At 42.5% G+C, this 27,560-nt stretch overlaps 1 protein-coding gene across 3 annotated transcripts in view; it reads right to left on the bottom strand.

Moving 5' to 3' along the window:
• Nucleotides 1-129: 129 nt before the first annotated feature.
• The window catches only part of LOC110497636 (MAGUK p55 subfamily member 5-A), a 49,420-nt gene continuing 21,989 nt past the window's right edge, over nucleotides 130-27,560 (bottom strand). For all 3 annotated transcript variants that reach the window (XM_021573876.2, XM_021573878.2, XM_021573877.2), the window contains 11 exons: nucleotides 16,166-16,715; nucleotides 14,817-15,025; nucleotides 12,464-12,541; nucleotides 11,435-11,581; nucleotides 10,840-11,079; nucleotides 7,762-7,945; nucleotides 7,498-7,641; nucleotides 4,261-4,428; nucleotides 3,818-4,020; nucleotides 3,153-3,263; nucleotides 130-2,996 (listed from right to left, as the gene is read on the bottom strand). In XM_021573876.2, the coding sequence (XP_021429551.2) occupies nucleotides 2,820-2,996; nucleotides 3,153-3,263; nucleotides 3,818-4,020; nucleotides 4,261-4,428; nucleotides 7,498-7,641; nucleotides 7,762-7,945; nucleotides 10,840-11,079; nucleotides 11,435-11,581; nucleotides 12,464-12,541; nucleotides 14,817-15,025; nucleotides 16,166-16,547 (2,043 nt within the window). In that variant the 5' untranslated portion in view covers nucleotides 16,548-16,715 and the 3' untranslated portion in view covers nucleotides 130-2,819. The remainder of the gene's footprint in view (nucleotides 2,997-3,152; nucleotides 3,264-3,817; nucleotides 4,021-4,260; nucleotides 4,429-7,497; nucleotides 7,642-7,761; nucleotides 7,946-10,839; nucleotides 11,080-11,434; nucleotides 11,582-12,463; nucleotides 12,542-14,816; nucleotides 15,026-16,165; nucleotides 16,716-27,560) is intronic.

Raw genomic sequence — 27,560 nt, 5'->3', positions numbered from 1 at the left:
GGCATCATCATACATTCCTATAATTTCTACAGCAGCTCTTTAAACAGTGCTGAATAAATAAAATAACCCACCTCTACTTCTATCAATTTGGTATTTAATCCACTTGAATAATTCATACAAAAACAGATCTAAAGAAAGTGATTTTTAATAATACAGCAACTTTACATTCATTAGTTCTACTTCCCAGTTAACGGCTCAAACCTACACAAGGTGTGTACTGTGTATACTAAAAAGGGATAGACATTCTGAACTAGACTGGTCCCAGATCTGAATGGCCACCATTCTCAGAATAGGAGTGCTGATCTAAGATAATTTCCCCCCTTTTGATAATAATAACAATGAATAGGGATGACCTGATCCTAAATCAGCACTTCTACTCTGAGAAACTAAATACGGCCCTATGTAGCTAACATCTATGGGAAACATGACAAATCGCCAGAGGAGCTGCGTAAAACACACAGATCTGGGATCAGGCTAGCACTGAGCGGTTCCTGGAGTTTGATCCAAAACGGAGGGATGGATAGGCGTTCGAGTCATCATTCACAGGTGCATTACTCTGTACTTAAATCTATCTTTAACATTACAAATATATCAAATGTTAAGTATCTAGATACACCATGATTATCATCAATAACCAAAAATAAAAAAATGTGAAATGGTCTTTGCAAAACTATTTCCCATTGTCTACTAGAGATAATACTTGCCTGCATTACAGTGACAGTCCTGTCTCTGTGCACACACACACACACGAAGACAATCACACAAAGTCAGCATATTATAATCAAGGGTGAGCTGAAACCTATGATCATAAACACCAGATGCAAAAACAAAAACAACTATTTTTCGGTTCGGTCAAGTTAATTTCAGACCCATATCAAAAAGTAGAACAAAATTTCAATAACAGCTTTGAAAAATCACTGACAAATAATAAAATCACACATTTAAGATGTCACATGTGGTGAATACTACTGGATTAAAATACAGCATAGTTGGATAGGTTATAATGCATTTAAGTGAATTATAAAATGCATTGATTTCAAACAAAGCATTTATGAAGTATTGATTATTAAGAGAATCCCACAGACAGCGGTGCTCAGATGTTCCTTAGTGTTTTCCATGAATAGAATACTGCTGGTTACACTTGTAGAAATATAATTCAATTTCTATGGTCACAATCCTACAGATTAGCACAGGAAGTGTGCATGTTGAATACTGAGATCAAGAAAATGAAGACAAAGTTACCCCTCAAGATTTTAGTGTCATAACTTTTAAACACCTCTAATAATCTTTCTTCAATATCATCACCGTTGGTTTAAATCCTGTGATTCGGGACAGGACAGTTTTCTATTTAGCGATGACTCGTAGTGCTTGGGTAGAGGTAAGGGGTGTAGTGTGTTAGGACTGGTTTATCCTCCAGTACCCTTTTCACACTACTGAGCCAAGCTTTACTGCACTGACCTGGTTACGATCCACCATAGTTCCTGGAAAGGAAAATGTGAAAATATCAGAGCCAGCACACTCCAGTTTCGGTTGGCATGATAGTGTGAAAAGAGTATAAGGTAAGTAGGAGAAAGTGGCTCTTCACCATCTCTCAAATCAGATTGTCTAATTAATGTGGTGTCAAAACAACATTCAGATGAACCTCCAGCATTATACTGTGCTCTAGTGCAGACCAGGGTTCAAATAGCATTTTAAATCGTTCAAATACTTTTAAGGTTTTGCTTTTTGCCGACCTGGAGAGACAGTTTGGATAGGGATTACCGTTCTCGAACAATTCTATTTTCAATGATCCAAATAGTATTTGAAAGCAGGGCTGCTCTAGTTTAGAGGATAGAGGCCAGATGCAGAGATCATGACTGCGTCCCAAATGGCACCCTATTCCCTATATAGTAAATAACTGATCAGGACCCATAGTCCTACACCGGGATGTTATCACCTCACAGATGGTTTCATTAGGTGAGCAAATCACATCCGTGATGATACATTACTGAACAAAACACACACACCCGACCTCACACACGGGGTCAAGGAAACAGCAAGGGTACAACAACCAGTGTGTGTGTCTATAGTTTTGTGTAGGAGTCATTCACTGCCCCCTTCCCCCAAAGACATTTTATGCTCGCAAAGTGGGGTGGGGGGCCCAACAACATTTCACTTAGAGCCCCCAAAAGGCAAGCTCTGACCATGTCTGGGTATGGATGTGGGTACGCAGACCTGCAAGCCACTGCAGCCCCTCATGATGAGTTGAGATTTTTTTGTGGCCCCAACTCCTATCAAAGTTGCCCATCCCTGCCATAGATAGAAGCTATGGGTTCTTCTTATTATCGAAAGCTTCTTAAAAATAGAATATATTTACAATTATAAATAGTTATCAAAAGCAGAATAGAAGCACTAATTCGATTTCTGCCACCAAGTGCCAAGTCTTTACATACTTCTCGGGAATGTGAAAAGTTAATTTAGTGAAGAGAAATCCAGCAACGAAAAAAGGACAAATAATCAGAGCAATAATAAGACAATAATTAATTTCCCCAGGCAGTCTCAGAAGGGAAGAGAAGAGCTCGGCTCAGTTCAGTTCAACATCACATGTAGTGATAAGCATTTTAAGTGTTTTATTCATCTTCAGCTTGAGTGTTGATTGAGGATCTTCTACTAGTCTCATACTGTGATTCTGGTTGGAGAATGGAGTCAAGGCTAATTTTCAGCTAATAATTGTCTTCCCCCTGGGCAACTAATGTCCATGATCCAGGGTAACTCAAGCTCTTCATTGAACCAGTGAGTGCTGTGTCAGGTTAGTGTTGTGTCTGTATTATATTGCTCCTTCAACGTAGCCAGGAGGAGGGAACCCACTGTGGCTCAGTGTCCAGTTTGTTGATGAGCCTCAGCAGCTCCTGATATGCCTTGTCCTGGTCTGTGTTCACGATGGCTGCGTCAAACAGGTGGCCAAAGTTCTGCTCCATCTCACGGGCCTTCTCAATGATGTCTCGCAGCTCCTCCGGCTTAGGTAGAGAAAGGTTAGGAGATAAGAGATGGAACACAGAGCATGTTTCCCTACATTAGCTTGATGTCAAGTGAGTTAACTTTACTAAGGCTTATTAGATAAACCTTACTAAAAAAAGATGAGAAAACAGATTGTGATGTGTTAAAATGACTACCTTTGGGTTCTTGCTCTCCTTGGCCAGGAGGGCTCGCAACCGTTCTTGGGAGGGAGGAGCGATGAAGATTATGTAAGGCTTCAGATCAGAGTTACGCAGAATCTTCAGCGACTATAGCGAGAGAAAGGAGAGAGAAAGAAGAAGAGAGAAGGGGGAGAGAGAAAGAAGGGGGAGAGAAAGAGGGGGGGTGGGATTCACAGTCAGACAGCAGCAACAGACATGTTATGCTCTCTTAAGGCATCAGCATGCTTCAGTTTGGCTAGAGCGTGTATGCTCGCAAACTCCCTTAAAAAGACCTACGCTTGAAAGAAAAAAAAGCAGCAATAGTACCACTTGTCCATTTTGAGATACCGTAGCAGGTACACACTTCCTCTAAATAGTCAGAAACAATTTAAGATATTGATGAATCCCTACTGTTGACCAATCACCGATGAAGGGGCGTAGACTGCGGCTGCCGATTTCCCTGCTTCCTCAAGAAAATATTTTGTGTGCCTGAACAACTAGTCCGAACTGTTTCGGCTGGGAAGCATGCAGACGCCTTTATCCTCTCCCTGTTGGTCTCACCTCTCTCCCCCTCCTTACCTCACCTGGGTGTGCAGACACAGAAGACAGGCCTTTGCCCCCTCTCCCCCTCCCTCCGTCTCTCTACTCCCCCCCGTCCTCACCTGTGTGTGCAAACAGAGCAGACAGATCTTGCCCGTGTTGATGAGTTGACGGACAGAGTCGGTACTGGTTCCGTACAGGTTCTTCTCAAAGTCTCCCGACTCGATGAACTTCCCCGCGGTGGCGTCCATGTCAAAGGCCTGACGAGAGACGAAGTGGTAGTCCCTCCCACTCACCTCCACATCACGCCTGTTGCGTGTCGTGTCTGGAATAAACCCACTTTTATCAACATTTGTATTGCTTAAAAAAAAAAAAAAAAAATGATCAGGACAGGGGAACAGACAACGGCCGCAAAACCATTAAACATTTCTGGAATTAACAAAAATGACAATTCTCATTAACCAAATTCTATATGTCTTGAGTAATACTAAGCACAGAGGTGTGCAGTTCAAAGGGAAAGTTAACCCTTGAAAATGCACACAGGAATTCACACAAACACACTTACGTGGGACAGCTCCTCCAAATCTGTCTGGCTCGCTGGACAGCAGTCTCTGTCTTAGCTCGTTCTGCCCACAGTTGGGAGGACCAATCAGAGCAATGGGCCGCTTGCGATTGGCTGGCTGGTGGTAGAGCGCCATCTCCTCATAGGTCAGGATCTCCTCATTGTCATAGTCTGGGGAGGAGCAGAGAGACAGACGGTTTTAGTTTCATATCAAACAGCATTCATATCGTTGGCTCGAGAGAGACTTGGAGACTGAGAAAGACCTTTAACTGAAACGTCGACATACAGTGCCTTCAGAAAGTATTACCTTAACCTTAACTAATTACATATTTTGATGTTACAGCCTGAATTCAAAATGGATTACCCATCTACACACAATACCCCATAATGACAAAGTGAAATCATTTTTAGAAATGTTTGTTAATTTATAGAAAATTAAATATAGAAATATCTCATGTACATAGGTACAACAAATTGGTTGTTGATCATTGCTAGACAACCATTTTCAGGTCTTGCCATAGTTTTAACTTAAAACTACTTGAAAATCTAACTCCGCCCCTCTTTAGAGGAACAGTCTTCATGGTAAGCAACTCCAGTGTAGATTTGGCCTTGTGTTTAAGGTTATTGTCCAGCTGAAAGGTTAAGGCTGTCCACCAGACAATAGTAGATGAAGAATGAACCAGATTGTCCTCTAAACTCAGCCAAAAAAGAAACGTCACTTTTTCAGGACCCTGTCTTTCAAATTAACAAATTAACTTCACAGATCTTCATTGTAAAGGGTTTAAACACTGTTTCCCGTGCTTGTTCAATGAACCATAAACAATTAATGAACATGCACCTGTGGAACGGTCGTTAAGACACTAACAGCTTACAGACGGTAGGCAATTAAGGTCACAGTTATGAAAACACTAAAGAGGCTATTTTACTGACTCTGAAAAACACCAAAAGAAAGATGCCCAGGGTCTCTGCTCATCTGCGTGAATATGCCTTTGGTATGCTGCAAGGAGGCATGAGGACTGCAGATGTGGCCAGGGAAATAAATTGCAATGTCCGTACTGTGAGACGCCTAAGACGAACGCACAATATCGCCATCAGTGCTCAGACTGTCCGCAATAGGCTGAGAGAGGCTGGAGGCCTGTTGTAAGGCAGGTCCTCACCAGACATCAACGGGAACAACGTCACCCATGGGCACAGACTCACCCTCGCTGGACCAGACATGACTGGCAAAAAGTGCTCTTCATTGACGAGTCGCGGTTGTCGTCTCACCAGGGGTGATGGTCGGATTCGCGTTTATCGTCGGAGGAATGAGCGTTACACCGAGGCCTGTACTCTGGAGTGGGATCGATTTGGAGGTGGAGGGTCCGTCATGGTCTGGGGCGGTGTGTCACAGCATCATCGGACTGAGCTTGTTGTCATTGCAGGCAATCTCAACGCTGTGCGTTACAGGGAAGACATCCTCCTCCCTCATTTGGTACCCTTCCTGCAGACTCATCCTGACATGACCCTCCAGCATGACAATGCCACCAGCCATACTGCTCATTACGTGCGTGATTTCCTGCAAGACAGGAATGTCGGTGTTCTGCCATGGCCAGCGAAGAGCCCGGATCTCAATCCTCGAGTCCCAGCATGTCTGGGACCGGAGGGTGAGGGCTAGGGCCATTCCCCCAAGAAATGTCCAGGAACTTGCAGGTGCCTTGGTGGAAGAGTGGGGTAACATCTCACAGCAAGAACTGGCAAATCTGGTGCAGTCCATGAGGAGATGCACTGCAGTACTTAATGCAGCTGGTTGGTGGCCACATCAGATACTGACAGTTACTTTTGATTTTGACCCCCCCCCCCTTTGTTCAGGGACACATTATTCCATTTCTGTTAGTCACATGTCTATGGAACTTGTTCAGTTTATGTCTCAGTTGTTGAATCTTGTTATGTTCATACAAGTATTTACACATGTGAAGTTTGCTGAAAATAAATGCACTTGACAGCGTGATGACGTTTCTTTTTTTGCTGAGTTTAGGATAAAAAAAAAAAAATAAATAAATATATAACATGATGGAGCCACCACTATCCTTGAAAATATGGAGAGTGGTATTCAGTAATGTGCTGTATTGGATTTGCCCCAAACACTTTGTATTCATGATTTAAAGTTAATTGTTAATTTGCAGTATTACTTTAGTGCCTTGTTGCAAACAGGATGCATGTTTTGGAATATTTTTATTCTGCTTCCTTTTCACTCGTCAATTAGGTTGGTATTGTGGAGTAACTACAATGTTGTTGATCCATCCTCAGTTCTCTCTTATCACAGCTATTAAACTGTTTTAATGTAACCATTGACCTCATGGTGAATTCCCCGAGCGGTTTCCTTCCTCTCCGGCAACTGAGTTAGGAAGGATACCTGTATCTTTGTAATGACTGGGTGTATTGATTCACCATTCAAAGTGTAATAATAACTTCACCATGCTCAAAGTGATAGGTAAAATGTTTAAAAAGCAGATGTTGACTATCTACCAATAGGTGCCCTTCTTTGCGAGGCATTGGAAAACCTCACTGGTCTTTGTGGTTGAATCTGTGGTTGAAATTCACTGTTCGACTGAGGGACGTTACAGAACACCATTATTGCACACAGAGTGAGTCCATGCAACTTATGCGATTTGTAAAGCAAATTTTATCTCCCAAACTTATTTACGCTTGCGATAACAAAGGGGTTGAATACTTATTCTCGCAAGACGTTTCAGCTTTTCGTTTTTAATTAATTTGTGAAAATTTCAAAAAACATCATTCCACTTTGACATTATGGGGTATTGTGTAGGCCAGTGACAAAAAATCTAAATTGAATCCATTTTAAATTGAGGTTGTAACAACAAAATGTGGAAAAAGTCAAGGGTTGTGAATAATTTCTGTCACAAACTCCCCTGTACTTGTCATTTCTTCTACTATATATTGGGGTCATGCCAACTACAGCCCATAAAGTAATAATGTTCACTTTCACAGTACATTGTCTCTAGGCGAACGCTGGCTAAAATCTGTGATCTCCTTCTGTAACCCTGGGATATGAAATACGAGTAACAATCAATAATGTGCTGACAAGGAAAGTGTGTGGGGAAAGTCCATTAAAACAAGCAAAGTCTAAACATTACAGAACCAAAAAACTCTTACTCAGACGATGTGGGAATACGGGCCGGGTCGTTCTACACCAGCCTTCCCACATCTCTGCTACAGCCCTCACTGCTGGTCTGGCCTTACCGTCGTTCTGCTTGGAGTTGTAAAGGAGCTTCTTCCTCTTCTTCTTGTTCTTCTTAGCACACCACAACTTTCCCGACTTCTCAGGCTCTTTATCCTCTTCTATGGTCTGCTTCATGGCCTCCCTCTGCTGCTGGAAGCTCTTGCCTGCATTCACAGAGAGGGAGAGATGGTTAACACTTCTCCAGGCATTGTGAGGTCTGATAATCTGCATATATAACCTGGCACTTGCCCACTGTTGTTGAGCCCTATTGTGAGGTAGTGTACCTGGTACTAGCCCGGCCAGGGGCTGGTTGTCCTCGTCTCCATCCCTGTAGGCCTGCCACCAGTTGGGGTCGTCCTGGCTGATGATGTGGAGGATGTCTCCTTTCTGGAAGCACAGGCCCAGCTCTCTGCACGGCACGTACGGGTCATCAGACGGGTCGTAGTCAAAGTGAGCTTTCACATGGACCTGGTGGAATAGAGGAAACAAAACATGACCTTGGTTTTCTAGTAGCTCGCACTGTATATTATAGAATTAAAAAGGATTCATATTTGTAAATATGGTCATGTTGCAGAGGCTCCAAAACAATTGACTGTTCATAATGGTGATGCATGCAGGAATCAAACCAACATTGGCCATGGGCCAGCATCATGCTCTGCAACCAGGGTTGGGGAGTAACGGATTGCGTGTAATTCGTTATTTGTAATGGATTACAAAAAGAAAACGGTAACTGTAATCCGTTACGTTGCACACTTCTGTTCTCAATGACATTCAAATCAGCATTGAAAAAAATGTGCGAGTTTAAGTTTGTTACAGCGGAGCTAGTCTGACCACAAATCAGAGACCACTATGGTGACACACCAAATGTGTTTGATGGATCACGGGAAAAGAGCAGGAATGGGCTTTTGTAGGCTACAGGCCAAGCTATGTCTTCAAATGGTGTGGCTGCTGTCGGCATCCAAAGATCATCCAACTTGAATAAATGCTAGGAGGTAAGGCCGACAGCGATCCCCGATATCCGTGATACGGATATCACTTATTATTGATATCTACATAGCGCATTGATGTGAATCACACTGCTGCTCTCTCATTTAGCTATTTGCACTTTACGGATTGTGGTTGTTGTGGATGGCTGTTCACAAATCTATGTGTATTTGAACCCAATAATGGTTGAATTCAAGAAGTTTAAGTTGCCTATCAATCATTGTTCTTGAAACCAGTGGACAGCCAGTGAAAAATGCACTCTTGCAACCGCTGCATAGCTCGGATCCAAGCCTATGGAATAAAAGTGGGGCTTTTATTGCTCAATCTAATTCATGCTAATAAAAAAAAAGAAAGAATCCATAGGCCTAATAGACATGCTCAAACTCGCACACTTTTGATAGGATTAAAAAAGGGGTGCTGTAGGTGCTACATCCATTTTTGGGGACACGCATTGTTTTAACCATGTTATGAGGCTATACAATGTTTGTTTACATCTACAATGTTTACAAACACTGGAGGAAAACAAGTTCACACACAACTCTTCAAAAGTTTGGGGTCACTTAGAAATCTTCTTGTATTTGAAAGAAAGCAAATTTTTTGTCCATTAAAATAACACCAAAATGATCAGAAATACAGTGTTGACATTGTTAATGTTGTAAATTACTATTGTAGCTGGAAACGGCTGATTTGGAATGGAATATCTACATAGGCGTACAGAGGTCCATTATCAGCAACCATCAGCGAAACTGGCTCTAACCAGAATAGAAAGAGTGGGAGGCCCCGGTGCACAACTGAGCAAGAGCACAAGTATATTAGAGTGTCTAGTTTTTAAGAAACAGGCACCTCACAAGTCCTCAACTGGCAGCTTCATTAAATAGTACCTGCAAAACACCAGTCTCAACGTCAACAGTGAAGAGGCGACTCCGGCCTTCTAGGCAGAGTTGCAAAGAAAAAGCCATATCTTAGACTGGCCAATAAAAAGAAAAGATTAAGATGGGCAAAAGAGCACAGACACTAAACAGAGGAACTCTGCCTAGAAGGCCAGCATCCTGGAGTTGCGTCTTCACTGTTGACGTTGAGACTGGTGTTTTGTGGGTACTATTTAATGAAGCTGCCAGTTGAAGACTTGTGAGGTGTTTGTTTCTCAAACTAGACACTAATATACTTGTGCTCTTGCTCAGTTGGGCACCGGGGCCTTCCACTTCTCTCTCTATTCTGGTTAGACAGTTTGCGCTGTTCTGTGAAGGTAGTCATACACAGCGCTGTACAAGATCTTCAGTTTCTTGGCAATTTCTCACATGGAATAGCCTTCATTTCTCAGAACAAGAATAGACTGACGAGCTTCTGGCCATTTTGAGCCTGTAGTCGAACCCACAAATGCTGATGCTCCAGAAGGCCAGTTTTATCGCTTCTTTAATCAGACAGTTTTCAGCTGTGCTAACATAACTGCAATTAGCCTTTTAAAATTATAAACTTGGATAAGCTAACAACGTGCCATTGGAACACAGGAGTGATGGTTGCTGATAATGGGCCTCTGTACTCCTATGTAGATATTTCATAAAGCTATACGTCATTAATGATGTCTACACTGTATTTCTGATCAATTTGATGTTATTTTAAAAATAGACAAAAAAACAAGGACATTTCTAAGTGAACCCAAACTTTTGAACAGTAGGTATATCCCATTGATTCTTGAAGAACATAATTTATAAATGCCTCATGAGCTTAGTTCAACTGTCAAAGCCCACCAGAACCCAAAATAAACATGTTTTACTCCAATGATTATAAACTTTGTAAATGTAAACAAACACTGTATAGCCTCATAACACGGTTAAAACAATCACTTTCATATCATGGATGGTCAGTCCTTGCATCCATTTCTGGGTTATGCTCAGGTAAAACAATTTGGGTAATCTATATTTCCATATGTCCAAGTCCAATTCTTGAAGATCAAGGGGTATAACATTTATTGGAATGACTGGAATTCTGATAGAACTTAATCATATGATTATATGTAGTGAAAGTGATGGTTAGAAGAAGTCTACATAACCACCCATAAAGTAAAATTTTACATCCATATATGGCCAGCTATATAAACATTACATTAATTTATCCTGCAATAGATGTCGTTCAATTTGTAACATACATTTTTGCCTTCTTAAAATGTCTCTTAAGGGGAACATAATCTAAAAGTAACAGATTACAATTTTGGACAGGTAACTAGCAACTAACAGATTACATTTAGAAAGTAACCTACCCAACCCTGTCTGCAACCCACTGAGCCTGGAACAGTGTGATTGCTTCAGATAGACATCCCAGCCCAGGGGCTAAGAGGAGAGGTGAGGGGGGTTCTTGGATGAAGGTGCGTCTGTACTTACCACAGTCTCCTTGATGGGCGGGGGTTTGGTCTGTGGGCTGGGGATGAGGATGAAGGTCAGGTTGCCGTGCATGTCGGCCAGGATGTCGAAGACCTCGTTGACGTCCTTCCCTCGGATCTCCACTCCGTTGATCTCCAGAACCTCGTCTCCTTCATGGAGCAGCCCGCTGCGCTCCGCCGCCCCACCCTTCACTATGCGGCTTATTATCACGCTGTCCATGTCGTTACGCACCGTCGCTCCCTGCCACACAGACAGTGGAGAACAGAGGTTAGTGACTGTGCAGATACAGGAGGGTTTAAACTTTGTTAGGTAGAGGAGAGCGATTTTGGCTCTGTCTGAAAAGTGTACAAGCAGCTAAATTATTGATTCCTCCCGTCCTCGAATCCTTGCAACACTCTCAAAGCTCACTGGAGGAGATCCGAAGGGAGGGACCTTGAAGCCTCTTCTCCAATAAGTTTTAAGAGAGCGGGGCAAGACGTTGAGGAAACAAAAGACAGAGGGAATCAAGGCTTTAACAGCTTGTACACTTCAGACAGAGTCTATATCTACTCCTATGTTGATTCATGACAGTGTGTTTTATAGGGGTCTCTCTCACCAGTGGGATGTCCCTAGCCTTCTCGATGCAGACTATCTTGACGGTCTCCCCTCCCCACTGGGTGAGAGTTTCACAGTGGTCATCTGGGGTCAGGGGCTCCAGCTGCATCTCCTGCTCCGCAACACAGTCATGGGCCAGAAGCACTGCCTGTGGAGGGACAGGGGACATCGGGTTTGTCAGCCTTACCGGGTTAACTTTTAGACACGTAGATGCATGGACACAAGCATCCACACACGCACAGAGACCTGTATCTAACAGTACTGTACTTATTACTTCCAGAGCTGCTGTTCTAGTTTTGGTGGAAGGAAGACATCCAGGAAGACAAACATTACATTACAAAATAAACTTTCATTTCAGTAAGTAGTAACAGAATTTAATTTAATAATTTTCCCTGAGGGACAGCAGGTAAATAATTTTCCACTCCCTCCATCTGCCCCTGGGGAGAAATGCCTGGTTAGTTACCTCACTAGGTCTACCTCTATGGCAACCCTCAAAACAATACAGGGGAACCCCCCCCCCAATATCCTCACTCCATAACATCCTACTGTGTGGATTGTGTTCCACAGGGCACACTGTAGCAAAACATTCAGGTAGTACACTTCCCCTTTTCATCCGTTTCAAACGTTCCCTCCCTATTGAACATGCCCTGGTGTCTCAGAGGAGCAGCATCACCGTTGTAGATGTTGGGGCCAGACAGAGAAATCAGGTAACTCATCCACGTGTGAGAGTTAAAGAGAGCGAGATCAGGCCTTTGGCCCGGCTTCTGCCAAGAGATGTAGCCAATAGTTGATCACAGCTGAACCAACACAGTCCTGACCTGAAGAACCCCAGCCCTGAGATCCAGGATGATAAAAGGTTATACTGGGAGATAGACCGACGTTACACTGGGACAGGTTAAACAGAGATGCACGTTACACCTGACACAGGTTATACTGGCACCCAGATGCACCGCCATTAAAGTGGCACAGAGAGAGACAGGTTAAACTGAGACACAGAAATAGACAGAGTAGGAATGGATGGAGGCCTCACCTGGACATGTGGGGAAGAGAGCAGGGTGTTGAGCTCCAAGCCCTCCTTGTGTTGGCTGTTATAAACCATAGACTGTACCTGGAGGACACACCAGAACACAGGAAGTATAAGTATAGGAGCAGGGATGGGACACACCAACTTGAAAACACATCTGATGATTTACACCCGTTCTCTCAGATCAAAGAAACTGACCAAAACAGAGGACAGCAGCATCTACACAGGAAGGTCGGACAATCTGTCACGATTCTTCCCACCTTGATTCAACAGCTGCAATGCTTTTGTTCACCAAACTAGATGGCATACATGGGGTTTGTGTTAAAATAGTGTTGACTGGATTTAACTTTTTGGTTGTGGGGTGCTTTAGAACTGCCCCAGCAGCAGACCATGTTAGAGTAAGCAGTAAGACGGCCTCGGGCCCGGGTTCAGCTTTGGTTGTGTTCATTAGGGCACGCAACAGAACACATTTGAAAACGTTTTGCATTGAAAAGTCCAGATAGTCCTTCCATGTTTCAATACATTTTCTTCTAATTGGTGCCTTATGAACACGACCCAGTTTGAGTGCAGTCAGTCAAACCAGAATCGCTCTGGAGCTGACGTCACTGGGACCAGGTTAATGCAGTCAAGGCAGGGGGGGTCTGACACTAAGTTTATTGAGGTGGGGTTACACCATGGTGGCCCAATGGGGGAAAATAAAAACCCTCCTCACTTAAGTGGTCTCCTCCAGACCTAGGCTAATCCCACTATGCTGTTGTGGTAGTATTCCAGACTGACTAGGTAAGGCAAGGCGCTGGAGCAGTTGCCTCTCCCTCGCATGCTGCCTGCCTCACCTGGGACAACTTTAGAGATTTTTCTTGACCACCGGGATGCTTTATTTTGGCTATATGAACCCAGCGTGAACCGGGAAGAGTTCGCCCATTGGTGGTTGTGACTCTACCATAAGGTACACAATAGTGACATGGTCCACATAAGGGCTGGCCAATAGAAAACTCCCTACATACTAAGGGCACAACATTCAGGGCTGAAACACCTCTACCGTTGCTGTTTAAAAAAGGCCCAAGTTGATCTTGGAATAGGGATCATTTGGCATGGGAAAGGTATGTATATTATAGGACAATGTATTCCGTCCACATGCATACACACACACACACGGGGCAAATTCTGGTATTCCGACCCCATTTAAGCCCATTTTCTCCCGTTTGGTGCCTAATGAAAAAAACGGTGGTGGCTCTGGCTGGTGTCAGAGAGTCTATAATGGTGCAGGCAGCAGCCTCAGTGAGACAGAAACGCCCTATTGTGAGTGTCCTGTCTTGTCCAGGTCAGTGAGTTTCAGTTCTACGTCTGGGCTCTAATGATGGTGCTTGAGTACAAGAGCTGTTCTGTGCTGCTGGGGCAGAATGAGAGAACAGGAAAACAACAATAAACAAGTTTATTATTGAGTCTCATTAACACTTCTTCACACTACAGCGATTCCAGGCAACGAGGCGCTCTCCTCAATCAAGTGCCATTAGTGGACAAAACATTCAAAAAGTCATGTGGTACTTTGATGTGGTTTCTTGCCCATTAAAAACTTCTTACACTGCACAAACTCTGCTGAACTTCAACTTCAAGGCTAGTCGGCTACCTAATTTCAGCAACATTTTCCACAACTCCTACAAGTCGTACTTGATCGCTTGTGTGTGTTTCAGTGTGTGTGTGTGTTTATGTGCCTGCCTTAGTGTGCGTATTCCTGTCATTGTGTCACACAGACCCTCCTCAGTCCTCACTTTTTGGCCTGTTAGCTTGGCTTCAGATCAAGTTTGATGTCCCCCTCCCATTTCCTTCTATTCTAGTTCCCACGCAGTCTGAAATGGGTCTAAGACCAGTGGAGGGGTTGATTACAGGTATACAGGAGAATTATTCTGTATTATTGGACCCTCAGCCTACATCCTCTTCCCTAGCCCTACTCAGTATGCTCTGGGTAGATGTTGCCCACAGGCAACAGATCCTAGGATCAGCTTACTCCTCCACAAATCCTACCCTTAACCATGTTGAAGAAAACACTCCGGATCCGTGTCTAACGGAGTCTTCCGCTTTCCTCATGAGCCAGTTTTATTTTTTCTTCAGGGCAACATCTGTAGGCACAGATCTAGAAGCAGTTTACCTTTCGCAAGCCCTACAATCAACTATGACCTAGTAATACTGCAAACTGACTTGATATCAGCATCTGAGTCTCAGCTCCTGGACCTGGCCCTAAGAGCAGTGTGTGGGGAAGGGCGGGCTGGGTCGGTTCATGTGCTGCTGGGCCAGCTCTGTAAGCACAGCTCTATGATCAGCTAACCATAACACCCCAAACGGACTCCAGAGCAGGACTCACCTCTTGTGCCAGGCCCTGAGCGCGGTCTGTGTGTGGGAAGGGTGGGCTGGGCCTGTTCATGTGCTGGGCCACAGCGTTGTGGATGTTGAAGGCCTTCTGGAAGTCAGTCTTCTGGACCAGCTGCAGCACCAGCTCCACGTCCTCCTGGCTCTGGGCGTCAGACAGGCAGTGCTGCACCTGCTTTAGGGACATCAGCAGCTCCTCCAACTCTGTATGCAGGGAGAGTGGGGAAGGGGGAGAATCAGACATGCTATACAGACAGATCAACCATACATTACACAACAGCCAGAGACAAATGCTCAGATTCAAGAAAGAATTACAGTGAACTCATACAGGGATTATGGTCAAGACAGAACATTTATATCAGTGATACAACTCCAAAATAATCATCATATTCTTAAACCTTACCAGCTCTCTCAAATCCAGACCCCTCTCTTAGACATATCTGTCCAGTCTAACTAAGACCAAAATAAGGAGACGGTCTTGCGTGTGTGTAAAAGGGAGTATCTAAGTGGGAGGCTAGTCGTCTCATCTGATGGAGGATCTACTGTCACACGCCATTGACTTCACTGAGTACCTTCTGTCCTACATATTGTTTTCTTAGGCTAGGACCAGGCTATATGATAGGTATCATTTCAATACATTATTAACTTGGCAGGAGGAATGGTAGGGCAGTTGAAAGACAGGAGATGGGGCTGCAAAAGAAAATAAATGACAGAAAATGGAGGGCCAGAGAGCAGCCATTGCAGCCTGGGTCAGAATGTTTTGTAACAGTTTTTAATTAACACCCCCCCACCCGAGGAATGCTGCTACCACACACACACACCTCCTCACGTACCACCTCCTTCCTGCTCTCACTCCCTACTTCCCTCCCTCAGGCTCAGTCTTTCCCAGACCCCAGCCTCCCGATCATCAGAGAATTAAGTGGGAGTGAAGTAGGACTCCCTCAGAGAGCTTTAGAAGAAGAATGCACTGACTACAGGCCTATAGACTGCTGTGTGTATGTGTGTTTGGTCTCATTCATAAGCCTACCTGGAACAGGAAAAGTGAATTTGTGTTAAGAGTCTGAAGGAAAGCTAGAGGCCTATCCTGAATTCCAAATCGACCCTACCCCCATAAATCTGAAAGGATTGTCTTAAGCAAAATGGCACTTTCTTCACCTTGTTTTCAGAGCATAAATTTTACCATTCGATTTCAGGAAGAGACAGTCACTTGCTTGTTAGTACTTTATCCTTGCTAGTGCTCAAGGCTAAGGCCAAATAACTATTCTGTTCAGAATCACAACTTAATAGAACACTATTAAATTGTATGGCTTTGTTAAGAGTATTGTCATACTCAGTCCTACTCACCCAGTAGAGTAGGGGCCCCCAGGTTGGGTGGAAGTCCCATGGGCCCTACGGGGCCTTCAATGGGGTCGAAGGTGGGGTTATCGATGCCCACCTTGGGGTTCTGAGATAGCTTCTTGAGCCGTATGGAAGCATTAAGATCTAGCTCCTGTCTGTTCCTGCCATCCTCCTCCCTCCTCCTCCTCAGGTCCTCCTGGTGCTGACGGATCCTCTCCAGCTGGGCAGAGCGCCGCACAGGCAGGGTACGAGCACCCAGGTCCCCTGGGCAGTCCACTGCCATCTCCCTGTGCCACTGCTGGGGCTCCTCCTGGTTCGACTCGCCTCCTCCACTTCCTCCGCCGTCTGACTCAGTCACATGACCGTTCATATGCGATGTGGTCATCATTGCCACCCCTGTGCCTCCTCCTGTGTGTGTGTGTGTGTGTCTGCAGGTGGCTGGCTGGGGGAAGCACTATGAGGGGTGATCTCTGCGTGTCCTGGGCCCGGTGGCCATGACACCCTGACTCACTACTGATGACTCAACAGATGTTGGGATTCCAGGAGAGGGGGACACCTGAAGAACAGGAAGGGAGGAAAGGTTAGTATGGTACAGGAATGCTGTCACTCAGACAAATCACAACATAGTATGCACATTAGCGTGCCCTACACTAACAAACATTTAAACACAAGCAAAGAATTAGTCACACAATTCCACCAAAAATAATGAGCTTCTTAGACAATCACACACCACTCCTCCCCAGCCCCCAAACCCAATGTCGAAAACCTCTACCCACAATCCAATGTAAACAACCTAACACACTAAGCGGAAGACAGAAACTAAGCTATTTATCAGCACAGACCTAGCTACTATACTACCTTCCGCTCCGCTGCTCTCTACAGGGCCCTCCCTCTCTCCCTGTTTACCAGCTGGTTTAGACAGCACAGACCAAGGACGCCATTATCGCTCTGTTATCACATATTACACACGGTTTTAAACCAAACAAACCTTAGCGCCCTCTCTCTCTCACACACACACACACAGAAATTTCAACCCTTGACCCACAGACATACTCCCCAACAGATCTATCACACAAAGGGTAAGGAGTGAAAAATCTCTGCAGTTTTACCCTTCAATCTTACACACTAGAAGTAGGCCTCATCTAAACCACACACACTAGAAGCAGGCCTAATCTAAATCTTACACATTAGAAGTAGGCCTAATCTAAATCTTACACACTAGAAGTAGGCCTAATCTAAATGGTACATATTAGAAGTAGGCCTAAAAGATAATCTCAATCATGCCAGTGGGGTTATGACTGTTGGGTCACCTTGCACTGTATCAGTATACAGAGAACACATTTCAGTAGGACACACTTTGTCGCCACCTCAGGAACGGGGTTTGATACTGCGACCAAAACCGTCACATTTGCGACCGTTTGACTTGGCAGTGCAACACACTTTATTTTATTGGTCGCAAGGGTGCCAGTGACATTTTGGTTCACAAATATTTTAATACATTTTTTAAATCAACATGATTTATTCAAACAGTAATGTGCAAATAAGCAAAAATCAACCAACTTTCTGAAGAGGCGACATCGGCACAGAAACGCCCTTGTATGTCTATACTTTGTGTAGCCATATGTGATGCAAATGATAGCTTAACCATCTTCGGGTAGATGGAAAGGCTAGCAGAATCATGATTGTTTTCCGCATCAATCCAGTTTTGAAAGTGCGCAACAGACATAGGCGGAGTGGCCATAAGCCAAGCTTCCCCTAAAGTAAAATTGCCAAAATTATATAGCCTACTCCTGTCTAAACAGAAATACATTTAAAATAGGATACTACACCAGAAAGCATGATTTGACTAAAGGATTATCATCTTCTTTAAAAGAATAAGCTGTGGATTGTTTTAAAATCGCATTGCCTACAGTCAGAAGGGCCCGCAATTTGTTGAGTTGCGACTGTCAGTGAAAAGAATGGCATATCGCAATATTTCATCATAGTTTGGAAAGCAAATATTTATTGCTGTAAAGAGAAGACAATGAAGACTAATCTCTTTCATAGTTAGGCTTCTGCTCAATTTAGTATATGTTATTGGCACCAGCAGAGAGCATCAACCTTATCCCCGGTGAGTTCACATAACCAACAGAGAACATTGGATATTCAGTCATCATTGTTCGGCCAGTCTACATTTTTTCCCATGTATTTTCCCCATAAATAGACATACCATGTGTTTTAATAAAATAAACTACAGTACCAGTCAAGTCTGGACACCTACTCAAGGGTTTTTCTTTAAATTTACTATTCTCTACATTGTACAAAAACAATGAAGACATCAAAACTATGAAATAACACATATGGAATCAGGTAGTAAGCAAAATAGTGTTCAATCGAAAAAAAAAAAAGAGATAATTCAAAGTAGCCACCGTTCGTTCGCCTTAATGACAGCTTTGCACACTCTTGGCATTATCTCAACCAGCTTCAACTGGAATGCTTTTCCAACAGTCTTGAAGGAGTTCCCACATATGCTGAGCACTTGTTGAATGCTTTTCCTTCACTCTGCAGTCCAACTCATCCCAAACCATCTCAACTGGGTTGAGGTCGGGTGATTGTGGAGGCCAGGTCATCTGATGCAGCACTCCTCACTCTCCTTCTTGGTCAAATAGCCCTTACACAGCCTGGAGGTGTGTTGGGTCATTGCCCTGTTGAAAAACAAATGATAGTCCCACTAAGAGCAAACCAGATGGGATGGCGTATCGCTGCAGAATGCTGTGGTAGCCATGCTGGTTAAGTGTGCCTTGGATTCTAAATAAATTCCCAACAGTGTCACAAGCAAAGCACCCCCACACCATCACCTCCTCCTCCATGTTTCACAGTGGGAACCACACATGTGGAGATCATCCATTCACCTGCTCTGCATCCCACAAAGACACAGCAGTTGGAACCAAAAATCTCACATTTGGACTCATCAGACCAAAGAACAGATTTCCACCGGTCTAATGTCCATTGCTCGTGTTACTTGGCCCAAGCAAGTCTCTTCTTGTTATTGGTGTCCTTTAGTGGTTTATTTGCAGCAATTTGACCATGAAGGCCTGATTCACAGTGTCTCCTCTGAACAGTTGATGTGGAGATGTGTCACTTTAACTCTGTGAAGCAGTTATTTGGGCTGCAATCGGAGGTGCTGGTAACTCCAATGAACTTATCCTCCTCAGCAGAGGTAACTCTGGGTGTTCCTTTCCTGTGGCGGTCCTCATGAGAGACAGTTTCATCATAACGCTTGATTTTTGCGACTGCACTTGAAGAAACTTTCAAAGTTCTTGAAATTTTCCACATTAATACTTGAAGGTCAGTTAAAGTAATGGACTGATATAACTATCTACTTTCACCTCTAATTTAGATATATTTCTGCTTATCATTTTCAACATTTGGTAGGTCATGATAATTTCTGACATGGTTTGCCATTTGTTTGTCAACTATAGTTCAACACATTCAGCTTCTCTTATGTTAACTTGTTGCCCTAGAAGACTAAATAAAGTAATACTCACCAGAATAATGTATTTCGATAGAATGAATGCATTAGTAATCTAACACCTGTAAAGTTGTCAGTTTCGTTTAGGGACCGGGGAGAAAAAACTATTTTAAAAGTGGAAAAATTGTTTCTGTGCAAAATGTCCAAATGTCATCCGTTTGACCGGTTTTAAGGAAATTAAAAGCTGAGAAAAACTATGAAACATGTTTCTGACTTCAATTCCTCTTGGATACATATTACATGTGGTTGGAACACTGTCTGCTTGAATAACAGTGTCACACTCACATTCCTATTTTCTCAAGAGAAGCTGAAAGAAATCACATTTTCCCACTCCTGTTCCTGTGACAAAATTAACATTAGTTATATCATTTTACTGCAAGAAATGCATAATTCTGCAGGAGTTAATATTATATTACGCTACATGTGAGTTTATAGGCCTACAGTCAGTCACTATTCCATTTAACCCATACAAATTTAAATTAGGAATATACTGTTTATTCATGGGTTCAGGGATAAAAGTGAGAGGAATATCAAAAGGTGCATGTAAATTGCTTATCCTGGAATTGGATAAGCCATTTACAATTTTTTGTTGAAGTGATATCATTTTGGTATATCAAGTATAGTTTTTTTTATTCTGCTCTAGATCAGTGGTTCCCAAACTTTTTATAGTCCTGTACCCCTTCAAACATTCAACCTCAAGCTGCGTACCCCCTCTAGCACCAGGGTGAGCGTGCACTCAAATGTTTTTTTTTTTGCCATCATTGTAAGCCTGCCACACACACACTATACAATACATTTATTAAACATAAGAATGAGTGTGAGTTTGTCACAACCCGGCTCGTGGGAAGTGACAGAGCTCTTATAGGACCAGGGCACAAATAATAATAAATCATTTTGCTCTTTATTTAGCCATCTTACGTATAAAACATTTGTTAATCGAAAATAGTGAATAACTCACCACAGGTTAATGAGAAGGGTGTGCTTGAAAGGATGCACAACTCTGCTGTATTGGAGTCTCAGTCTTAAATCATTTTCCCCACACAGTCTGTGCCTGTATTTAGTTCCCATGCTTGTGAGGGCCGAGAATCCACTCTCACATAGGTACGTAGTTGCAAAGGGCATCAGTGTCTTAACAGTGAGATTTGCCAAGGCAAGAAACTCTGACCAAAGCCCTATCCAGAAATCTGGCAGTGGCTTCTGATTAAATTATATTTTCACAGAGCCGCTTGTTGCAATTTCGATGACTCTCTTGTTCAGATATCAGTAAGTGGACTGGAGGTAGGGCATGAAAGGGATAACGAATCCAGTTGTGTCGTCCGTTTCACCCAGCTCACTCAGGTGCTTCACTATATCACATTTGACATTGTCCATAAGCTTGAGTTCATTTGCACACAGAAAACATTCAAACCAGGATGGAAAGACCTGTGTGTTGTCCTTGTTAATGCAGACAAAAAATATCTCCAACTTCTTAATCATAGCCTCAATTTTATCCCGCACATTGAATATAGTTGGAGAGTCCCTGTAATCCTAGATTCAGATCATTCAGGCGAGAAAAAACATCACCCAGATAGGCCAGTCGTGTAAGAAATTCGCATCATGCAAGCGGTCAGACAAGTGAAAAGTATGGTCAGTAAAGAAAACTATGAGCCCATCTCTGAATTTAAAAAAAACTTGTCTATACTTTGTTGTAAAAGCGTTACATGGTCGCTGCCCATATCATTGCAAAGTTAACCATTTGTACTGTAGTGTCCAAAACATCTTTCAAGCGGTCAGGCAATCCCTTGGCAGCAAGAGCCTCTAGGTGGATGCTGCAGTGTACACAGGTGGCATCGGGAGCAACTGTTTGCAAGCGCGTTTCCACTATGGTTCCTCCTTTAAAAGTTGCAGCGTACTGCGGTGCAGCTTGCATGGTGCTGCAGAATTCTATGGTACGTTATTAAGTGTGAACCACTGGTAGCATTAATGCTTGTTAGTGCTAGTTTGACCACCAGAGGGCATCTTTGAGAAGCATTTGATAGCCTTCAATAATGGCTGAACAAGAGAATTTGGGCAAACGGGAGACCGGGCTTCAATTCCCAGACAGAGAGGAAGCAGTAGGCTGTCCTTGTAAATAAGAATTTGTTCTTAACTGACTTGCCTAGTTAAAACTTCTTGAAACTAGGGGGCACTATTTTCATTTTTGGAAAAATAACATTCCCAAAGTAAACAGGCTATTTTGTCAGGACAATATGCTGGATTATGCATATAATTGACAGCTTAGGATAGAAAACACTCTAAAGTTTCCAAAACTGTAAAAATATTGTCTGTGAGTATAACAGAACTGATATTGCAAGCGAAAGCCTGAGAAAAATCCAATCCGGAAGTGACTCATGTTTTGAAAGCTCTGCGTTCCGATGCGTCCCTATTGAGCAGTGAATGGGCTATCAACCAGATACAGCATTTTGACGTAGTTTCACGCCTTTATGTTGAAGAATGAGCGTAAGCGACTATATTGCGTAAGTGGTCATCTGATGGCTCTCAGAGTGATTCTTGCGTAAAAGAGAGAGGTAGCCATTTTTCTTCTCGGTCCTACTGAAAAGCGAATTGTCCCGGTTGATTATAAACAACGTTTGCCATGTTTCTGTCGATATTATGGAGCTAATTTGGAATATTTTTCGGAGTTGTCGTGACCGCAATTTCCGGTCGATTTCTCAGCCAAACGTGAAGAACAAACGGAGCTATTTCGCCTACAAAAATTATATTTTTGGAAATAAAGGAACATTTGCTATCTAACTGGGAGTCTCGTGAGTGAAAACATCCGAAGCTCATCAAAGGTAAACGATTGAATTTGATTGATTGATTTCGTGACCAGGTTGCCTGCTGCTAGCTAGGCATAATGCTATGCTAGGCTATTGATAAACTTACAAAAATGCTTGTCTTGCTTTGGCTGTAAAGCATATTTTCAAAATCTGAGATGACAGGGTGACTAACAAAAGGCTAAGCTCTGTTTCACTATATTTCACTTGGGATTTCATGAATAGGAATATTTTCTAGTAATATTTATGTCCGTTGTGTTATGCTAATTAGTGTCAGATGATGACAACGCTCCCGGACCCGGGATGGGTAGTTATAAAGGTTACACTAAGTGCATTACATTTCTGCACCCTAATTTTCAAATTCTAGTCTAAACAATACCCAAACGGAGATTAAGTGAAAATAAAACATCTCATTGATTTACCAAGACCAGTCCCCATGCTTGTCTCAGAGCAGTGTGAAACGGTGCTGAAATAGCTATAGGCTATTGCTTCCAACTTCAATATGCTCTTTAAATAAAGAAGACCTACTCAACACTAGTGAGACTCATGTCACCTACGGTAGACCTACAGTATACGGAAAAATATGACATGACTCTCCGCCAATAATTACAGAGGATATTTCTGTAATTCAGTGATATTTATTCCCATAGTAATTTGTTATGGATCCATAACTAAATAAACATTGGCATTTTTAAAGAGTATTTTATCATTATTTTATTCAATGAAAGCATAACGATATCATTATCAGTTACATTGTTGTAGTTTGAACATGCAGACTGGCGCTAAGAACAGAACATTTCCCTAGTTAGCGCCATTATTAGTGCAATGCCCCTTAAATATTTGACATGATTTCATTTTCAAATAATGTGAAATGAGTGAGAAAAAGGCCATTCTTGAACATTATTACTAATTTGTAAATAAAGCCAGTTTGTTATTTATAACTATTTATGTTTTTAGAGGGAGAAAAAACAGAAACCTACAGTCTCAGGGGTCTCTCAGTCGAGGCTGGCACGGGTATTGAACCAGAATCTATAGCAACACAGCTTGCAACGGTCTTGAACCATTGTGCCACTCAGGCACTGTACAACATGACTGGTCAGGAGTGGCCTACAGTCAGAGAAAAAAAATCTTTAAATAAAATCTTAGTTTAACATCAGTTTCTGTAGGTAATACTGAAGTCGTGCATAATTATCAGTTTCTATTTAGGTTTATGTTGCCCATTCATTGTCAGACACACAGTGGGACCCAAAAGCATAAGAGGTCAACCGACTATGATTTTTCAACACCGATACCGATTGGAAAACCAAAAAAAGCAGATATAGGTTGTAGTTATTACAGGACTCAATCTCTCTATACCATTTGTATTTCCTATACCTTTGACTATTGGATGTTCTTATAGGCAGTTTAGTATTGCCAGCCTAATCTTGGTAGTTGATAGGCTTGAAGTAATTAACAGCGCTGTGCATCCCAGCACTGCTTAGAGCTGCTGTTTGAATGAATGCTTACGAGCATGCTACTGCCTACCACCACTCAGTCAGACTGCTCTATCAAATATCAAATCATAGACTTAATTTTAATATAATTAACACACAGAAATACAAGCCTTTGGTCATTAATATGGTCAAATTTATATGAAATACGGAACCGTTCTGTATTTTATCGAACAGGTGGCAACTTTAAGTTTAAATATTACTGTTACATTGCACAACCTTCAATCTTATGTCATAATTACTTAAAATTCTGGCAAATTACGGTCTTTGTTAGGAATAAAAGGCCTTCCAACAGGTCGCAACGAGCCAGGCGGCTCAAACTGCTGCATATACCCTGACTCTGCTTATACTAAACGCGAGAGAAATGACAATTTCCCTAGTTAATATTGGCTGCTAACATTACATTTCTATAAACTACATATGCAGGTTTAAAAAAATACATTGATTTTAAGAAAGGCAGCGATGTTTATGGTTACGTACATTATTGCAACAATTGGGCTTTTTTCACGAATGCGCTTTTGTTAAATCATCAAGTTGACCAAGCTGTGGTTCGATAAATTAACAGGCAACCCCATTGATTATATGCAACGCAGAACAAGCTAGTTAACCTAGTAATACAATCAACCATGTGTTGATTGTGATTGTGAAGATTGATTTTTTATCTTAATATAAGACCAGTTTAAATGATAGCTAGCAACTTACCTTGGCTACTTGCAGCCGCAAGGTCATTTTGATGCTGCATTCACGTAACAAGTGGTCAGCCTGACACGCAGTCTCCTTGTGGATTGCAATGTAATCGGCATCCAAAAAGGGAGATTACCGATTGTTATGAAAACTTGAAAATCGGCCATGCCGATTAACTTCGAGTGTAGGGAGCAGTATTTTCGTTTTTGGCTAAAAAACGTACCTATTTGAAACTGCCTATTTCTCAGGCCTAGAAACTAGAATATGCATATAATTGCCAGATTAGGATAGAAAACACTAAAGTTTCCAAAACTGTCAAAATATTGTCTGTGAGTATAACAGAACTGATATTGCAGGCGAAAACCTGAGGAAAATCCAACAAGGATTTAATGGGATATCAACCAGATTCCTCTTTAGACATAGTTTCAGGCTTTTATTTAAAAAAATGAGCGAGAAAGAATCCATCGCGTCAGTGGGTGGCTGGGTGCCAGCAGAGTTTTCATGCGCAACAGCCATTTTCTCTCTCTCTCCTATGGAAGAAGCTACATTCCGATTGACATATTATCGATTATATATTGTAAAAACAACCTGAGGATTGATTATAAAAAACATTTGACATCTTTCTACGCACTTTACGGATACTATTTGGAATTTTCGTCTGCGATGTCGTGACCGCTCGAGCCTGTGGATTTCTGAACATAAAGCTCCAAACAAATAGAGGTATTTTGGATATAAAAATAATCTTTGTGGAACAAAAGGAACATTTATTGTGTAACTGGGAGTCTCGTGAGTGCAAACATCCGAAGATCATCAAACATCCGAAGATCAAAAGGTAAGCGATTTAATTTATTGCTTTTCTGACTTTCGTGACCAATCTACTTGGCTGCTAGCTGTTTGTAATATTTTGTCTATTGAGAGAGATGTGCTTACATAAATGCTTGGATAGCTTTCGCCGAAAAGCTTTATTGAAATCTGACACACCAGGTGGATTAACAACAAGCGAAGCTGTGTTTTGCTATATTGCACTTGTGATTTCATGAAAATTAAATATTTTTAGTAATTTAATTTGAATTTGGCGCTCGGCAATTTAGCGGATGTTGATGAAAATGATCCCGCAAACAGGATGGGTGCGTCAAGAAGTTAATCGGTCGACCTCTAATAATCAGTGCTCTAACTCCCCCCTGCGCTGGTCTGGAGCAATGAAGTGGTGACGCAGGGTACCGTACTAAACCACAAATTACCTCTAAGTACAACTTTTAAAGGAGGAACCACTGTATTTCTCAATATCATGGCTTTTGCGCCAGCAGTACAGATAACACATCTTGACCACCAAAGTCCATTTGATGTCACAAAGTTGTCCAGTACTTTAAAAATATCCTCTCATGTTGTCCTGGTTTCCAGAAGAGGATGTCTTCCTTAATTGACCCCCATGAACGTAACGGACATATACCAGGAGCTGTGCCAGGCCCGCCACGTCTGTTGACTCATCCAGCTGTAACACAAATAATTCACTGGCTTGTATGCATAGCAGTAAGTGTTACAAAACATTTCCTGCCATGTCACTGAAACAGTGTTGTTTGATGAAGACATTGTCTGTATAGTTTTTGGACCTTTTGCCCCAGCATTGCCCCAGCCATATCCGCGGCAGCAGGAAGAATTAAGTCCTCCACAACAGTATGGGGCTTGCCTGTCCGAGCCATTCGGTATCTCACCATATAAGACGCTTCTAGCACCTTCTTATTAAATGCTATGTTGCTTTTATACGTCTTACTACTCAAAAGTCATCTTTATTCTCGCTCAAAAAACTCCTGTGGCTTATTTTTCAAATTGTCGTGTTTTGTTTAAATGCCTGCGCAAGAGTGAAGGTTGCCCACGAGAGAGTAACGGTTAACGTGATTGGATGTTAATTACTTGACTAGGCTACCTATATTTGACATTGAAACGAGGCTACTAAGGTGAGAAAAAAAAACTAACGCAAATGTATAGCCTCGTTGGAAAATCTAAATGTACTGTTTGCAAAAGCAAAGATTTTTTTTATAGTTTTGTTTTTAAAATGTGAATCACATTTTTATTTGGCGTACCTCCGACGGCATTGGGAATACTCGCTCTTGACGATTTGTCAGAAAAGAACACACGGCACTTTGAAATCTGCAATAGATTTTGCACTTCATTTTAACAGTCTTATCTGTTACGATAAATCTATCCAAATAAAGGTAAGGACACAAGGGAAAGCTCATTTAAAAGATGGACGCCAATGCCATCCTCCTCTCTTTCATGTTGCCGAAATGGTCTATCACTGTCATACAGTACACGCTTTTAGTTGTTGTTGTCCTAGACTACCTGGCTAAAATGCTTACATTCATTATTAGCCTGGTTCTGTATGAAATGCAGGCACATTATAGGACACAAGCCATTTATCATTATTTATTCATTTTTAATTGCTGCGACCAAATCATGTGCTGGTGCCATCAACTGAAAAAGCCCCAGTGGAAAAAGTTGGTTGTCTTCCTGCAGGGTTCTACACCAACACCAGCCAAATCAAGTGTCTCTCTCCCCCTCCCACCCCTCTCCCTCATTCCCACAGGCCCAGCGCTGGTCACATGACCCCGGATGCTAGGAGAATAGATAACCTTTGTCCCTCCATCCGTGGATCTGCCCCCCCTTCTCCACATGCCAGTCACATTCCTATCTACGTAGTTAGTCCAACTCCGAGCTGGACACAAACACAAACCTCAGGATATGTACTAACGGGCTGTGCGTCACAGACACTTAGTCTACTGTTTTAAGAACAAAATAGACATGCTGACGAGAAAACGATTAACAATATGTACAACAAGTACTGAAGGTCCCCATTAGTAACACCAAGTCCACAAAGAACACCCTAACCGCAAAGCAGCCTGTAGTACTCCTGTGTGTTGGCT

The sequence above is a fragment of the Oncorhynchus mykiss genome, chromosome 19, assembly GCF_013265735.2.
Source record: "Oncorhynchus mykiss isolate Arlee chromosome 19, USDA_OmykA_1.1, whole genome shotgun sequence".
NCBI classification, from domain to species: domain Eukaryota; kingdom Metazoa; phylum Chordata; class Actinopteri; order Salmoniformes; family Salmonidae; genus Oncorhynchus; species Oncorhynchus mykiss.
This window is presented reverse-complemented; position numbering and strand designations above follow the sequence as displayed.